This window comes from Bufo gargarizans, chromosome 7 (genome assembly GCF_014858855.1).
Source record: "Bufo gargarizans isolate SCDJY-AF-19 chromosome 7, ASM1485885v1, whole genome shotgun sequence".
Classification (NCBI taxonomy): Eukaryota; Metazoa; Chordata; class Amphibia; order Anura; family Bufonidae; genus Bufo; species Bufo gargarizans.
The window spans coordinates 58061511-58079680 of record NC_058086.1 but is presented as its reverse complement, the minus strand read 5'-3'; the positions used below and the strand labels follow the sequence as shown (position 1 = coordinate 58079680).

Here is an 18170-nt window from a genome sequence, read left to right as displayed (position 1 = left end):
CCCTGAGGTACTCTCACAAATTTTGCATAGCTTCACGCCATACCTCGCTCGCTTTGTGGGAATGTATTGGCGGAAACTGAGTCTCCCCTTGAACGCAACGAGAGACTCATCAACCGCAACCTCCCTTCCAGGACGTAGGGCTGCTCAAATTTGGCCCCGAAGTGATCGATGACCGGCTGTATCTTATACAGACGGTCATAGGCAGGATCACCTCGGGGGGGACGTGCTGCATTATCGGAATAATGCAGACATTTCCGGATGGCCTCAAATCGGGAACGTGTCATGACCATACTGTAGAGTGGGGTCTGGTAGAGGACGTCCCCACTCCAGTATTGCCTGACACTGGGTTTTTGCACTAGACCCATGTGCAGCACGAGGCCCCAAAATGTCCTCATCTCGGCTGCACTGACTGGCGTCCAGCCACCGGGTCTAGCCAAAAATGAGCCCGGGTGCTGAGCAACGAACTGTTGGGCGTACAGGTTCGTCTGCTCCACCATCAGATTCACAAATGGGCTACTGAAAAAAAAAAAAAAAAGTCAATTTCAGTAAACCACACTGTGGGAATCTGGAAGTGGCAGGAGGGGTCTAGGGTCTGAAAGCTGAAACAAAAAAAGTTTAGAATAAAAGTGCATTTCTTTTTTTTTTCCTAACTAACTTTTCCCTTCTATCCCTGCCTAACGGTGCCTGACCCTCACTGACCCTAACCTACCTGGAGGGCGATGGGTGCAGGAGGGTGATGGATGCCGATTAGGGGGGACTCAGGAGCTGGTGCTGGACGGTGCTGCCGGGTGCTCGTGCAGAACAGGAAGAGGAGGGGAGAGAGGAGCGCAGGAAGTTTGAATCTCGTGCCTCTCTCCCTTGCACCAATCAGCACCCTGGACGGCAGCATTCAGCACCAGGGCCAGCACCGCCTCTTTAAATCTTCGTACTGCGATTTGTGGTGTGTAATCACGCCACCGATCGCAGTCTTTTTCCGGTTCATCGGGTCACCGGAGACCCGAATGGACCGGAAACGCAGCAAACCGCAGGTCTAAATTGACCTGCGGTTTTCTGCGATCGCCGATATGGGGGGGTCACATGACCCCCCCTGGCGTTGTGACAGGATGCCGGCTGAATGATTTCAGCCGGCATCCTATACCGATTAACCCCCGCGGCGCCGCAATCGCATTTTAAAGCCATGACGTACCGGTACATCATGGGTCCTTAAGGACTCGGGAAACATGCCGTACCGGTACGTCATGAGTCCCTAAGGGGTTAATCAAGAGTCCCACCCAATTAACAACCTGTGGGATCAGAAAACAAAGAGAAAGTACTTTTAATTCAGCTGAGATTTGTGTTAGGGGCATTCAAAATTCCCTCAGGTGCAATTGGCAACATAATGCTACTATATTGTTTAGCCTGCTGTTAAGGCGCAAATTCAATGTATGTTCATAGTTCTTGGCCTCAATTTTCTCTTCAAGTGAACATATCATGCATGAATATGCTGATAGCAGGTTATAGATCAGGAGGAGCTGAGCAAATTGATCTATTGTTTTGAAGAAAAAGAGTCTAAAAATTTTATTTTTCTTTCATTTAAATCTCTGCTCTTTCTATGCTTAGGTGTCCAGGACTCTTAAAGGGGTTCTGCACTTTGTTTAAACTGATGATCTATTATCTCCTGGATAGATCATCAGCATCTGATCGGCTGGGGTCCCGGGTGTCGGCTGTTTGAGAAGGCTGCGGCGCTCCAGCAGCGCCACGACCTTCTCGCTGTTTACCGCCGGCCCAGTGACGTCACGACTAGTATAAACTTGCCTGGGCGTGGCTAAGCTTCGTTCCTTTGAATGGAGATTAGCCCCGCCCATGCCTGTTGATACAAGTAGTGACATCACTGGGCCTGCTGTAAACAGTGAGAAGGCCATGGTGCTGCTGGAGAACCGCTGCCTTCTCAAACAGCTGATCAGCAGGGGTCCCGGGTGTCAGACCCTCACGAACCAGATGCTGATGATCTATCCAGAGGATAGATCATCAGTTTAAATAAAGTGCAGAACCATTTTAGGCATACAATAGCAAGGATTTGTATGAATTCATACCTTTTCCCATAAAACTATATATCAACCTGCTCAGCTTTTCCTGCTCTATAACATGCTGCCTGCAGGCCAGAACATGACAGGTTCCCTTTAATCAAGAGCCCTACCTATGGGATCAAGACTTTTAACCCTATCCTGGACTTGCTTAGCATTGCTGGGATTGCTCATGGTTTTATGGATCCAGAGTACAGATCTCATAGCCTAGGATGCTGTATGGATGTGATAGAAATCTATGCACATATCAAGTTAATCTATATGGATAAATGCATGCAAACGACATTTTTGCGCAGTCTACATTGAAAATTTACATATAAAGTCTCACATGTTCTTTTCAAATTATTCTTACTTGCTTAGACCTATAGAATCCAACAAGGGGTTGTGCTAAGTTTTTAACTTATCCCCTATTCACAGTAATGAGGAAAGGCACTTTAGGGGTCTGACTGCTGGAATCTGCACCAATCCCGAGGATAGGGGTCTCTTTTCCCCGAATGACTGGAGCAGAAGGTCACACTTGCTTGATGTTGCTCCTTGGGATTGTTGAAGATACAGCACTTAGCTATTTCCTGCAGTCCCACAGAGATTGCATGGAGCGGCAGTGCGTAAGCGTGACCTGCCGCTCCATTCGTTAGGGGAACGGGACCCTGGAGTGATGATAAGAAGATGAGAAGTAATTATAAAAGTTATTCTTAGGAAAAGCTCTGGGAATGATCTGCTACAGTGTGTTATAGTGCGGTATGTTGCAGACTTGCAGAATCCAGAACTGTTCCAGGGAACAAAAGGCACATCTACAACCTATTTATTTTGCATTGTTTCCTCAATCTAGTTTTCCAAACCTTTCAGTGGTTTATATGATAGAAGCTTGCCGTAGTCTAATAACACAGTAATCTGAAATACTTTGGCTTCTACCTCAGTTTTTTTTTGCCTTCCTCTGGATCAACTTGCAGGATAACAGGCCGAACTGGATGGACAAATGTCTTTTTTCAGCCTTATAAATTATTTTACTATGTTGCTTTCTATATTGTGTCTTATGTGTAATAATAGGTAGCACTTTTTCCGGTTGATTGTATGTGGGGCTTGCTCAAGGGGTCCTGCCGATGACAGCTCTAGTGATTGGTAAGTTACCTAGATTTCTCTTCATGGAGGCCAGTCCTAGCTCATTATATAAATATTGTAAGTCAGGCTGGCTCGATGGTGCCCCTAATGGAACTCCATAGGCACGTGCAACTCCCCTCTCCCTCCCCAGTGAGCTATAGCCTTACCCACAGTCAAATGTCAATCCATTGGGTTAGTACGACGAAAGTTTAGTAATATCAAATATTGATGCTGCAGGGTCTTACCAAGCTCTTCTCAGCCTAAATGGAGCTACAGCTCAGCTCCATGCAAGTAAATGGGACTTGGTAGACCAGAGTGGTGCTATACAGGAAAAAGGGTAGCATGACTTAAAGGCTATGTATACTTTCGGAGACAATTTTTTTTTATGATTGCATTTTACTAAAATATTGAGCTGTTCTGTCACAAAGGCTTAACTGTGTTTTTTCTAGCTGTTTGATTGGTACTTTCACTTTTACTTTGTGCCGGTCATCTAATAACCCTTATCTCTAAACTACTGAGAGGTCATAAACACTTTTTCAAGCCACATTCTTATCAATAAGATAAGAACTGAGCTATAATGAGTGTTTAGGAGGTCGGAAAACAGAGATGAGGAGTCCATCAGCTCCTGGTCTGACTGAAAAGACAGAAAATCCAAAGGGTGCTACTAGAGCATCTCAGCTTCGTACAGAAAAATAGACTCCACATTTTCAATACATCAATGTGAAAAATAATTTTTAGCTTAAAATGAATGCAATGCAATAAAATAAATTGCCCCCAAAGGTTTACATAGACTTTAAAGTGCTTATCCCAAAATGAATGTAAAACATGAAAATCAGACATCATATAGCACACGACAACCTCTTTCTAACAAAGCTAGAACCAGGCCTGTACATGGATCCAGAGATCTGCCCATTCATTGCTCTGCTAGATTTATTTCAGGCTGGAAGATCAAGGGATGTGTTGTTTCTGATGCAGCTCTCTCCCTATAACTCAAGAGGTGTGCCCTTTCTCATGGTGGTGTGTCCTTTCTGCTGCAGCTTTCTACCTGTAACTTTCACAACTTTTATCCGTAGTTGACGCTAGTGACAGTGATTGATGGAACTGAGCATGTGCGTCCACCTCAGAGATGTTACTGAGGAGGATAGAGAACAAGGAAAAGAGCAAACAGCAGTGTCCCGTAAATCCCTTTTAGTATTCGGCACAGGCAGTGAAGGACATGCTCCTGCTGCCGACTTCCTAACTGCGCCTGGCCAAAAGAAAGGAAGCCGGCAGCAGGAGCACATCCTTTACTCACTGCGCCTGCGCCGAATACTAAAAGGGACGGCGCAGACGCGGAATTTACGGGACACTGAGGAGAACTCGAAAGTCAATCAACTGGACCTGGGCGTGCCAAAGGGTGCATAGACCGAGCCTCTAGGTGCTAAAGCAACGCCCTGATAGCACCTAGAGGCTTATTAGCATGTTTTAAAAGTCTTTATTTTAAGAGAGCAGCGGAAGGCAGGGAGTTATAAAGCGTACTGTTATGTACTGCCGACATTAACACATCGCTAATGTCAGTCAGCTACATAACGTTATTTCTCATGACAGAAACCCTTTAAGTTTCTATTAATGGTGAGGATTAGTGGAGGTCCCAGATTTCAGACCCTACTGATCAGAAAAATGTAATTTTGTAAAGATCTCTGCTTGCTGTCCGTGAATGGGCACAGACTGCTACAACAATAATTCACATGTAACGAACAGCATACTTAGGCCTCGTTCACATGACCGTTTCTCCTTTCCATTCTCCGGCTCTGTTGAGGAGCAAAAAAAACGGAAAGGACGGATTCTGCAGATAACTGAGACCTAACTGAGCGTAACGGAGCCTAAAGACCCCATAGACTATAATGGGGTCCATTCGGTGTCCGCTCAGAACATGATTTTTGAGCGGAGATGAAAGTCCTGCTTTCGTCTCTGCTCAAAAATCATGTTCTGAGCGGACACCGAACGGACCCCATTATAGTCTATGGGGTCTTTAGGCTCTGTTACGCTCAGTTAGGTCTCAGTTATCTGCAGAATCCATCCTTTCCGTTCTCCTGCTCCTCAACGGAGTCGGAGAATGGAAAGGAGAAACGGTCATGTGAACGAGGCCTTACGTGATTACCCCATGACCAGGTCAAATTTTCATTACTCTGAAGTATACAATGAAGGTTCTAATTCAATTATATCAAGAAGAGATCTTGAGTGGCATGAAAAATTCATACACAAAGTATTTTACAGTGTTGAAAAACTTTTCAGGGTGCAATCAGCTTCCGTTCTAAAAAAGTATTTTTAAAGGGAATGTGTCACCAGATTTCTGCTGCCCTCTTTTAGGACAGCCATGACCCTCATTGCAGCGCTCCCCCTGCCCTCCCACCGCTCATAGACAGGGAGAAAGCTGTCAATCAGTGGTGGGTTGGCAGGGATAGCTGGCAGCTCATACATACTGAGGACTCCATTGACTGGCTGCCCTGCACCTGCCAGATAGGTGACCTAGTGCTGGAATCAGGGTCTCTCTCAACTTTAGGCTTTCTGCAGATACCTGGTGACAGATCCCCTTTAAGGACAACTCAAGGACTTCAAGTTACAGTATATTTGTTTGTAAGAGTTAGTTACTCTCTAAAGTCCTACATTACGTCCATCTTCAGTATGATGCATTTTATAGTCTCCATTTCCATGCACAGATAGAAACGATCGTGAGCAGCGCTCATTGTCAGGTAAACGACGCCATTAGGCCGCCCCCTCTGCGATATCAGACTGATAAAGCGTCAGTTTATTGTAGTCATTAGGAGAGGAGGAGAGGACAGATGCTGCTCACCTTCTCTTTTGCATTTCGAGTCTTTTAGATTTTTCACTTCTGTCAAGATCTAAATGACAAGACAGTGCAAAGGGAATTACTTTCCGCAGCAGCTCGGTAACCTTGAGCAGCCGCTCTATTGTCTCGTGCAGCCATTCATCACGCCGCTCAGCTCCGAACTCAGAAAATAAATGCTTACTTTTTTTTAATGCTATCCCTTTTACCTGCAGATCTCATGCAATTGTCATTCAGCCCTTCTGTCCATTTACAAATGAGGATTAAGATGGAGCAGTAAAATATTTATCATGTGTTACACCAGTGTTTTATTGCATTACATGCATGTAGTAAAAGGAAAGTTCCTCTTTTAAAGGGCATCTGTCAGCAGTTTTGTTCCTATGACACTGGTTGACTTGTTACATGTGTGCTTGGCAGCTGAAGACATCTGTGTTGGTCCCATGTTCATATGTGTCCGCATTGCTGAGAAAAGTGATGTTTAAGCATGTGCAAATGAGCCTCTAGGAGCAACGGGGGCGTTACCATTACACCTAGAGGCTCTGCTCTCTCTGCAACTGCTACGCCCTCTGCACTTTGATTTGACAGGGTCAGGCAGTGAAAACATCATCAGCATCACGCATAGCCCTGTCAAATATCTCCTTTTTGATGGCACATGCCTTCTTCTTTGTCTTCTGTTCTGTAAAATGGTGGTTGCCATTTCTAGCGATTTGCGGAGACAAATCCCAAAAATGTCAGATTCCCTGAAATCCAAATTCTTTTAGGAAATTTGTAACAAATTCAATTCACACCAAATCCATTTACTCATCTCTAATTGTTTATACAATATATGGTTGCTCTAATGTCCATGGGGCACAGGCAGAATATTCTGCAGACGGCTAAGGCATCTTGTTACCGCTAGTGATGAGCGGCATAGGCAATATTCAAATTTGCAATATTTTGCAAGTTGTTGGCCGAATATTCGTCATAAATTTGCATATTCGAGAATTTGTGATCTCCGGTCACTGTTAACTTGATTGCAAAAAAATAGGCAACGTAATAGATTTGCGATAAATTTGCGATTAGAATATTCAACACTATTCGCGAATATGAATATATAGCACTATATTCTAAATATTAGCGAAGTGTTGATATTCACGATTAAAATTTGCGATTCAAATATTTGCGCTCAACACTAGTTACCTCCCGACAGGATATTATTAGGAGAAAAATAAAACATTTCTGGCATGTTAACAGAGCAGAAATGATAATTATAACTTTATATCAGGGTTTTCTATCTCTCTATCAGATTTTAAATAGGCCCCATTCAAAAAGTACTTAAATTGTATTTCTCACTAAAAATTTTAAATTCCTTCTATTAAGGAAAGTTTTAAGTCTTAAGTTCTGTTTATCCTACCAGAGTCTTAAAGGCCACGGGAAGATGCAAAATAGCTCACTTCCAAGAGAAAGAAAGCTGTCTCTGCAGCGCCACCTGGTGGAGGTAGCTACACAATAGCCAAATCTTGCTAATCTGCATATTCTTTTTCCCATTAAGCATTGCATGGCTCTTCAACAGCTCGGGTGCTCTCTGCAAGGAGAAACACTACCGACCAAGAACTCCAACAAAGACCTCTCACCCAACCAACCACCCTGTACGGATGAGGAGCAAGAAACTTAAAAGAGCTCTCAGCAGATGGGTTTTCTTTTGAACAAAGCGCTTGCTTTAGCCAATATCCTTAGTTCTGCTGCAAGGCTTTTTAAAAGTTAATGATTGGGGGTAATTTATTGTCCTCCTAAGCCAGAAAACTGGTATGGAAAGTCACCACTTTCCAAAAAGTGGCAGAAATGATTTTTTTTTACATTGCCTTTCTCACTTTCAAAATAGGGGGTGTGATGTTGGGAAGAGTGTAGGCACGTGCATTGGGCCAAATAGATTTATCATCATACATCATGGTGTAAATGGTGACTGAAATCTACGCCAGATATGAGCTGGTGTAGGCTTCAATGTAAGTGCACGGACTGCCAGGGGATGCCCTCAATTTATGCACTTCGTCATAAATTAAGAACATCTTACAATGGCGCAGAGGATATCAAGTCTGGCATAGAAAATACCGGTATTGATAAATGACCCCCTTTGACTGTAGGGTAGCTCCCTCCTGTAGGTAGCACTACAAAGATGGCTTGGAAGTGAGCTATAGGAAGTGCCTATAATTTTTAGTAGTAGTACCCGATTCTGCAAAATATGGGTCACAATCAATATTCTAGCTCCTATAAAGGGGCAATCTGTCATCCCTCTTTTCCCATATTCCTGAATAGCTGAAGTGCCCAGGGACTGGGTTTGAATGGCATCATAACTAGACTGATGGGCTCTGGGCAAGGAACTGTAAAGATGTGTCTTGTCTTGACAGAAGAGGACAATTAAAGGTCTTGTGTTTGCTATGATTTTCCATGGTTACTTTATATTTTAGTCTTTACTTGTGGCCTTGATACATTTTGTAAGAAAATCATTTTCCTAACGGTGAGATTCCCCCTAGCAAAATGTAGTTTTGCGGTAACATCTTGGATCCTCTGACACCTTCCATACCTTATTTCATTACTGTTCCTTTGCATATCTGATGAGGCCTTTCTGTGAGTTTATTGTAATTACTACCTGCTGGGTTGACAGTCTCTTGGAGCCCCATTGAGTTTACCTGCATGTATTCTTGTGCCGTAGTCATACATTATGTTATGCTGTATTTCAGATGTCCTTGAGTAAATGTGCGCGCCTATGTCAATATATCACACGCAGGCGGTAAAAATTTGGATTTCTTTGTTCTTGTCTTTCAGTCTTTGCTTTGAATTCTGCCTCTTCAGGAGGCGATAACGCCAAGATGTCTCTGATGAGCAAGTACAAGGAAAGCATGATCTCGAACAATCCAGGGGACCCCAACCACCATCCCACTACCCTGCTGTCCCATGGCGCTTCCAGCCAGCATAAACGAATCAACAGCAAGTCGCGAGGTGCCCGCGTGTGAGAGAGTCTGCGTGGATGTAGTTCTCCGATTGCGTAAATGCCTGTTTTTGCTAAATGGTTTCACCACATATGTGGAGTTAAGTGCAGGAGAAAATTTGTGTGAGTGCAAGACATATTAGTCATAGTCTAAAAAGATCTGTGTGCATTTCCATATAATACGTCTATATAGTGCTTTGTACGTGTTCAAGTGTCTACAATATATGTGCTACTTGACCGGTTCTACCCCGTAAGAGGAGACTTTTATAAGGGGTCACCCACTTGTTCTTGTGCGTAAGATTGCATTAATAAACAATGTTTATTTCAATCTAGTTTGTGTGCCTTTGTTAGTATTATCTGGTACATTGCCGCTTGGAGAACCTAGATTCTGCCCTCTGCATAGTGAGCTAATCCAACAGAAGGGATTAGGGTTGAGCGAATCGAAGTATCCGAAGTGGACTTCGATCCAAATTTCAGGGAAAATTTGATTTGTGCGAATGAATCAATTTTCCCTAAAATGGCGATAAAAGCCCCAAAAAATACATAGTCACCTCCTCCATTTGAGCGTGAAGAGGCTGCTGCGGCAATCTTGATTGACGATCCCACGCAAAATATTGTGCGCGGTGACGTATCACCGGCCAGTGTCAAGCAAACCAAGTTTTCACGCGGGATTTTCAATCAAGATTGCCGTGGTGGCCTCTTCGAGCTCAAATGGATAAGGTGAAGTATTATTTTATATTTTTTTTAACTGATTAATCCCCGAAAGCCCTCATTTTTCAGATGTCTGAGGGTTTAAATGATGTGGGCGGTGCAATTGCCATTCCGCATCATTGCATCGGCTACTTACAAAGAAATGCGCTTCGTGATGAATTGCTTCTTTGTGAAGTTTGGCGAAGGAGCCGAATCAAATTTTTGTAAATTTCACTCAACACTGGTAGGGATCATTGATTGTAAGGGTACGACTACACAGTCAGGATTCTGCATGCAGCCAAAACCAGGAGTGAATTCAAAAAAGAGGAGAAGTCGTATTTCTCCTTCATACTTTCTCTGTTTCGATGATCCACTTCTGATTTTGGCTTCAAAAACTTAATTGGGAAACCTGACCCTGTGGTCGCACCCTTGAACACTGCGTGGGCTGCGAGCAGGTGAAGAAAGATACAGAAAGCAAATACACATTAGGGTGGGTTCCCACTAGCGTTATGGAGTCTGTTATGGCTTTCCATTATAACAGGGCTATAACGGAACATAACGGAATACAAAGAGTGGAATGCAAAACGAAGCCTTTAAGAGGCATTCAGTTTTTCTCCGTCCTAATACGTAGAAGTCTATGGGAAAACATAACAGATCCGTCTGGGTCCCGTTATGCAGGACTGAAAACAAAGTCCTGTCGACAGGACTTTGTCTTCTGTCTTGCATAACGGGAACCAGACTGATCCATTTTGATTCCCATAGACTTCTATTTGGACGGAGAACAAACGGAATGCCTTTTAAAGGCATCCGTTTTGCATTCTGTCATAATGCAAGTCTATGGATTCCGTTATGTTCCGTTATAACGCTAGTGTGAACCCACCCTTACATGGATAATCTAGATTGCCAGGCAACACTCATATACTGTAAATAATGGCTGCAGTGACTAGATAAATAGAATATGCAGCATCCAAGTAAAAGTTTATGTAGCCGCCAGATAAGGAGTGTATACAGATATCTCATGTACTCAGTATCCAGATGAACAGTGCATATAGTATCCTGATAACCTGTCTCTTACAGCTTCAGATATAAACTACACATGAAGTCCATCTACTTTCACACTCGTGTTTGGTGCGGATCCGTCATGGATCTGCACAGACGCATCCGTTCAGATAATTCAACCGTCTGCATCCCTTCAGAACGGATCCGTTTGTATTATCTTTAACATAGCCAAAACGGATCCGTCATGAACACCACTGAAAGTCAATGGGGGACGGATCAGTTTTCTATTGTGCCAGATTGTGTCAGTGAAAACGGATCCGTCCCCATTGACTTACATTGTGTGTCAGGACGGATCAGTTTGGCTCAGTTTCATTAGACGGAAACGAAAACGCTGCAAGCAGCCTCCAAAGCAGAATGGAGGTGGAACGGAGGCAAACTGATGCATTCTGAGTGGATCCTTATCCATTTTGAATGCATTAAGGGCAAAACTGATCCGTTTTGGACCGCTTGTGAGATCCCTGAACGGATCTCACAAACGGAAACCAAAACGCCAGTGTGACAGTAGCCATACAGCATTCGTATAAATAATGCATGCAGGGACTAGGTAAATAGTATGTACAGCATACATGTAAGTGTATATAGCCACCAGATAAAGAGCGTGTATTGTGTCCAGATATCTAGCGTACTCAGCATCCAGATAAATATTGCACACGACATCGCAATAATTTGTCTTATAAAGCATTCTGTACAGAGTCCAGATAAATGGTGTCATACAGCACCCAGATAAATAGTATACACAGCATGCATGTAACAGCATATACAGGCACTAGATATGGGGTGTATAAAGTGTCCCCATATCTATTGTACTCAGTATCCAGATAGTACTGCATACATCATCCTGATAGTTATCTTATAAAGCAGGGGTGTCAAACTCAAATTCATCGGGGGCCGCATCAGCAGTTTGGTCATCCTCAAAGGGCCGGTTGTATCAGACTTATGGGGGATCTGTGGGGGATCTGTGGGTGACACTTATGGGGGATCTGTGGGTGACACTTATGGGGGATCTGCCCACCCCTAGGACCGCCCCCTAAAACCGCCCCTTTAGAGAACAGGGATGCAAGTAAAATTTGGGGGGGCTATAAAAGTCCAGCCCAGCAAAGAAACCCCCCAGATGGGGATGGCACTGTTAATGGGGGATCTGGGGATGGCATCCACAGATCCCCCATCCTATAACAGTGCCATCCACAGACCCCCCCATCCTATAACAGTGCCATCCACAGACCCCCCCCACCCCATAACAGTGCCATCCACAGACCCCCCCCACCCCATAACAGTGCCATCCACAGACCCCCCACCCCATAACAGTGCCATCCACATACCCCCCCACCCCATAACAGTGCCATCCACAGACCCCCCCACCCCATAACAGTGCCATCCACAGACCCCCCACCCCATAACAGTGCCATCCACAGACCCCCCCACCCCATAACAGTGCCATCCACAGACCCCCCACCCCATAACAGTGCCATCCACAGACCCCCCACCCCATAACAGTGCCATCCACAGACCCCCCACCCCAAAACAGTGCCATCCACAGACCTCCCCACCCCATAACAGTGCCATCCACAGACCCCCCACCCCATAACAGTTCCATCCACAGACCCCCCACCCCATAACAGTGCCATCCACAGACCCCCCACCCCATAACAGTGCCATCCACAGACCCCCCCACCTCATAACAGTGCCATCCACAGACCCCCACCCACCCACCCCATAACAGTGCCATCCACAGACCCCCCCCCCATTGCCGATCCAGTACAGACTAGTTATAAAATGTGTACAATTAATAAGGATTCTATTCATGAGGCCCCCTCTGCAGTAGAACATTCAATATAGCCACATCCTACTCACATCCTACTCACAGTAATCCCCAGTAGATGTAGATGTTGGCGTTACAGCCCTTCCAGTATACTCAGTGGCAGAAAGGAACAAGAAAGAATTAGCATTTTGAATTGTAAGGGTCCGGCCACACGGTCAGGTTTCCTAATACGGTTTTGAAAGCCAAAGTCAGGAGTGGATCATAAAAGAAGAAAATGTTTAAAGGGCTGATACCATTTCTCTTTTTTTGGTTTACAAAACTGCTTGCAGAAACCTGAACATGTGGCCGTACCCTAAGGCCCCTTTCACACGGGCGAGATTTCCGCGCGGATGCGATGCGTGAGGTGAACGCATTGCACCCGCACTGAATCCTGACCCATTCATTTCTATGGGGCTGTGCACATGAGCTGTGATTTTCACGCATCACTTGTGCGTTGCGTGAAAATCGCAGCATGCTCTATATTCAGCGTTTTTCACGCAACGCAGGCCCTATAGAAGTGAATGGGGCCACGTGAAAATCGCAAGCATCCGCAAGCAAATGCGGATGCGGTGCGATTTTCACGCATGGTTGCTAGGAGACTATCGGGATGGGGACCCGATCTGTATTATTTTCTTTATAACATGGTTATAAGGGAAAATAATAGCATTCTGAATACAGAATGCAAAGTAAAATAGTGATGGAGGGGTTAAAAATAAAAAAAATTAACTCACCGAGTCCACCTGATCGCGTAGTTGCGGATCTCTGTCTTCTTCTGTAATGTTGAGCTGCCGGCTAAGGACCAGTGGTGACGTCTCATCACATGATCCAATCACATGGTCCCTCACTCTTTTGCCAGGTCCTGAAGAACATGGTTATAAGGGAAAATAATAGCATTCTTAATACAGAATGCAAAGTAAATTAGGGATGGAGGGGTTAAAAAATTTTTTTTTTACTTACCTGCTCCATAGCTGCCGGTCTCTGTTCTATCTTCAGGACCTGGCAAAAGACCTGTGATGATGTCACTATGGTCCAATCACATGGTTCATCACCATGGTGAGGGACCATGTGATTGGATCATGTGATGTGACGTCACCACAGGTCCTTAGCCGGCAGCTCAACATTACAGAAGAAGACAGAGATCCGCAACTACGCGATCAAGTAGACTCGGTGAGTTAATATATTTTTTTTTTTAACTCCTCCATCACTATTTTACTTTGCATTCTGTATTCAGAATGCTATTATTTTCCCTTATAATCATGTTATAAGGGAAAATAATACAGATCGGGTCCCCAGCCCGATCGTCACCTAGCAACCATGCGTGAAAATCGCACCGCATCCGCACTTGCTTGCGGATGCTTGCGATTTTCACATGGCCCCATTCACTTCTATGGGGCCTGCGTTGCGTGAAAAACGCAGAATATAGAGCATGCTGCGATTTTCATGCAACGCACAAGTAATGCGTGAAAATCCCCGCTCATGTGCACAACCCCATAGAAATGAATGGGTCAGGATTCGTGCGGGTGCAATGCATTCACCTCACGCATTGGATCCGCTCGGAATACTCGCCCGTGTGAAAGGGGCCTAAGAACGACGGAGACTCCACTTGGAGTGATGTTTTCTTCTGCCTGTCAGTATTAGTGATATCAATGACACAAGCTGTTTTACCCTTTTAATGAATGATTATCGCAGGAGAGGAATATGTATTTTTTGTATTTATAGAAAGCTCTTTATAAATGTTAATCTCTCTCTAGAGAATGAATATCTTGCCAAGGGTTGTGGGGGAGAGGCTAGCATTATCCCAGCTTGGTGCCCTTTAATTGGTTTGCCTTCTGCCCAAAAAAAAGAAGAAAAAATAGGAAATGCCTGTTGGAATTAGAGCGTAGATGTTGCCTTTCAGGGCACAGAACACACGTAATCCTCCGTTGTAAGGTGCATACGATTCATATAAAGCTGCTCCGTGAATATATTTATAGGTTTTTGCAAAGAAAACCTGAATAATTTAAAACTAAATAAATGTTTTGTTTGTAAATATCCATTGTCTGCTTGCAGATACTGTCATAGTGTATAACAAGACCATGCTGAAGGGCCTTCTCTTCTAACAAGTCTGTTTTTAGTAAATACAAGGGTCCCTCAAGTTGCAATATTAATCGGTTCCACTGCAGAGTGAAACCATTGTAACTTTAGTCTATATAATTTCATTCCAAAGTCCCAAAATGTCATTCCAAGATGAGAGAAAATAACAATTTAATAAAAAATAAATGTTCCGTTCGGCTCAGTTATGTGCCGAATCCGTCCTTTCCGTTCTCCTCCTCCTAAACGAAGCAGGAGAAAGGAAAGGCTGAACGGTGATGTGAACGAAGCCTTCTAGAAGTCAAGAAGTCATCTCCAGACTATAGATTCCTATGTTCCATGTGGCTGCTCTATAGCTAAGGCTACTTTCGCACTAGCGTTTTTTGAGGATCCGTCGTGGATCTGAGAAAACGCTTCCGTTACAATAATACAACTGCACGCAGTCGCCATGAACGGATCCGGTTGTATAATGTCTTGTATAACCATGACGGATTTGTCATGAACACCATTGAAAGTCAATGGGGGACACATCCATTTTCTATTGTGTCAGAGAAAACGGATCCGTCCCCATTGACTTACATTGTGTGACCCGCACCACATTGCAGACAGAAAAATGCTGCTTGCAGCGTTACTCTGTCTGAGATGGAAGCGCAACCAAGCGGAACGGAATAAATTTTGATGAACTCCGTTTCGTTCAGTTCTGTCCCCACTGAGAATGAATAGGGACAAAACTAACGCGTTTTCTTCCGCTATTGAGATCCTATGACTGATCTCAATAGCGGAATTGAAAACGCTAATGTGAAAGTAGCCTAATCTGAATGCTGTTAAAAGCAACACCCTATAACCATGTACAGAAAATAGAATAAAAGTAAAAAAAACAATAATAAAAAAAAAACTATGGGATGATCATTTTGCCGAAAGGCTTTGAGACTTTTTTGGGCTCATTTGCCCAAAATTTTGCACCACTAACTCCAGTTTTGAAAAGTGGGTTGGAAAGTGAACATGGCTGCACAGTTGAGACGAGTTAAGCCAGATTTATCAAATGCTACTTTTTAAAAAGTGGCAAAAAATTGTCGCACTCTTATTTCAGTAAATGGGTGGTGCTGTCAACTCAAGACAGACATGTAAGGTGTAAAGACCTATTACATTTATCAAACTTCTTCCAACTTTCGACACATTTTGTGAAAAGTATGGCATCATAGACTCCTAAAAAACTGACTTAAAGGGGTTGTCCCATCACAGACAATAGGAGCATATCGCTAGGATTTGACCCCATTGTCTAACAGGTCCGGGTCCCAGGTTCGGTCACCTACACTGAGAACGGAGAGGGGAAAGGTGGTGAAGGGCGCACTGCGCATGCGCAGCCGCCCTCTATTCATTTCTATGGGGCTGACGGAAATAACCAAGCGCTGGCTCGGCTATTTCCGTCAGCCCCATTGAAATAAAAGGGAGCGGTGGCTGCGCAAGCGTGGTGCGCTCCCTTCACTTGTATGGGGAGAGCGCTTGGCGGTGGCCGGACCCCAGGAAACCCGTGTTCCTCCAGCCACTGCTCTCCCCGCTCTATCCTGTACCTATCAGACAGTGGGGACATATCCTAGCAATATGCCCCCATTGTCTGTGATGGGAATACCCTTTTAACAATTTCTCTTCATACATTTTTCTCAATACATTTTAGTATCTGGTTAGTAAAAAAAAATATAGGTGATTATATTCCCTTTAAGGCAAGGTCATATACCTACTTCTATTGTCTACATACAATCACTGTAGAATGATGAACTACAAATTGTTTGGAAATGGCCATACAGTCCTTCCCAGATTGATGGGCAGCAATAATTAATTTATTAAGATCATTGCTGATGTTTTTCCTCTTTGGCATTGTGTTGACAAACACCAGAATTTTCCAGACCCACAAACTGCCAAAACGTCTGCTTTCATAGCACTGGTCATACTTCCTGATGGTCAATTAATGAGGAGCATTTGATTTACAGCACCTGGCTGCTATGTGCCCTCTTAATTTGTACTTAATTTTTCACACATAGCTTTTGCATTTTGGCTAGTTTTTGTTAAATAAATAATGACAATTTGTAATCTGTCATGTATTGCTGTTCATCTGAGGTTATATTTACCAAATGTTAAAGAGCTTATCTGGGAATAATGAGTTGTTAGCCAGCAGCTTGCATCCCTAAACAGAGTATTCATGCTTCCCTGCTGCCCGCAAATCCAGTCCTCCTCGCTGCCTCCTCTGTGTCCATGTTGCAGTCCCCGCAGTGTTTACATTCAGATCTGCATGGGCATGGTCAGATGTTCTGCTGCAGCCAATAACTGGCTTCAGGTGTGACGTGGCCACAAGTGGCACATCACTGCTGAAGTCAGTAATTGGCTTCGGAGGCGCATGTGACCATTCCCATGCAGTGCCAGATGCAGGAGTGGACTGGCCACAGAGCTTACAGGCAATTTTCCCGGTGGGCTGATGCCCATAGGGTAACCCGAACCCTCCTTACTACCGTTGGCCGGTTACATACTACTGGGGATGCTATAGGAGTCATTATTAGAGTAAGTCCAGTCAGCTTGCTAAGGGTAGGGCTGGCTTAGTTTTGCGGCCCACATCTCACTTCTTAAACCCCCTGCTCAATATCCATTAGAGACAATTTGAGGAGGACAGAACATGGCATCTATTGATCCCCACCACAGAGGGACAGCTTCTGGGGAAGTATTTTGTGCTACACTGTGGTAGTAGGTTCTGTGAGATGGTATTACTGACCCTGCCAACTTGTATTGGCCCCATCTAGTTGTGATGTCCCACCCTCTCAACCTACAAAATTGGGACCACTTATAGCTTTTTTTTCCAGGGCCAATTTAACTTCCCAGTCTTCCCCTGGCCTGATGTAAATCCTGCAGGGAACGGGGGATGGAGACAGGGAATGAGATGTGCCCGTAGGCCCGCCTCATTTACCATTTTCTATGCCTGTTTGGTCTATATGTAAGACAGCAAGGAAGCTGTCTTACATCTAGAAGCAGCGGTGGATATGCCGAAATTATGTAGAGGCCGGCGCTTCTACATAACTTCAGCGATCCACCACCAGCGCAGAGCTTTATTAATAAATAATAAAAGTGCCCCTAGATGTCTTTTATTATAACCTGATATGTAAAAAACTTCAAAGAATTCAAAGAGGGTAGTTTGTTTTTCTCATGACTGTATATTTTAGTGGTTGAATGCTTAAATTGCAGAACTTACTGCAGATTCTGTAGAGCCGGTGGTTTGTTTGCACATTTGAACCTGGGGAAAATAGAAATTCTGATCCTAGTTCTGGTGACTAAGTGCAGACACTGGATAATCCGAAATATTTGGAAAAGGCAGACTACCCCATACCCTAAAGTTTGCCTATAGCTTGACTCTAGATTAAAGTTTTTGCAATGCATTATTTTCCATTGTATTGCTTGAAGTAACTTTTTACATTTCTTGCTATTTAATTACTTTAGCAGAGATATAATCTTCTGCTTCCCACGGCAATATCTGAGCTTAGAGAAATGCACACATTTATAGAAACTAATATTGCATTGCTTCTGGATTCCCCCCATGTATGTATTCGCCGCTCAGCT

The 18170-nt window shown here is 44.1% G+C and overlaps 1 protein-coding gene across 2 annotated transcripts in view; it reads left to right on the top strand.

Moving 5' to 3' along the window:
- The window catches only part of ASTN1 (astrotactin 1), a 499082-nt gene that overhangs the window by 298734 nt on the left and 182178 nt on the right, over window positions 1-18170 (top strand). For both annotated transcript variants that reach the window (XM_044301692.1, XM_044301691.1), the window contains exon 4: window positions 8818-8964. In XM_044301692.1, the coding sequence (XP_044157627.1) occupies window positions 8818-8964 (147 nt within the window). The remainder of the gene's footprint in view (window positions 1-8817; window positions 8965-18170) is intronic.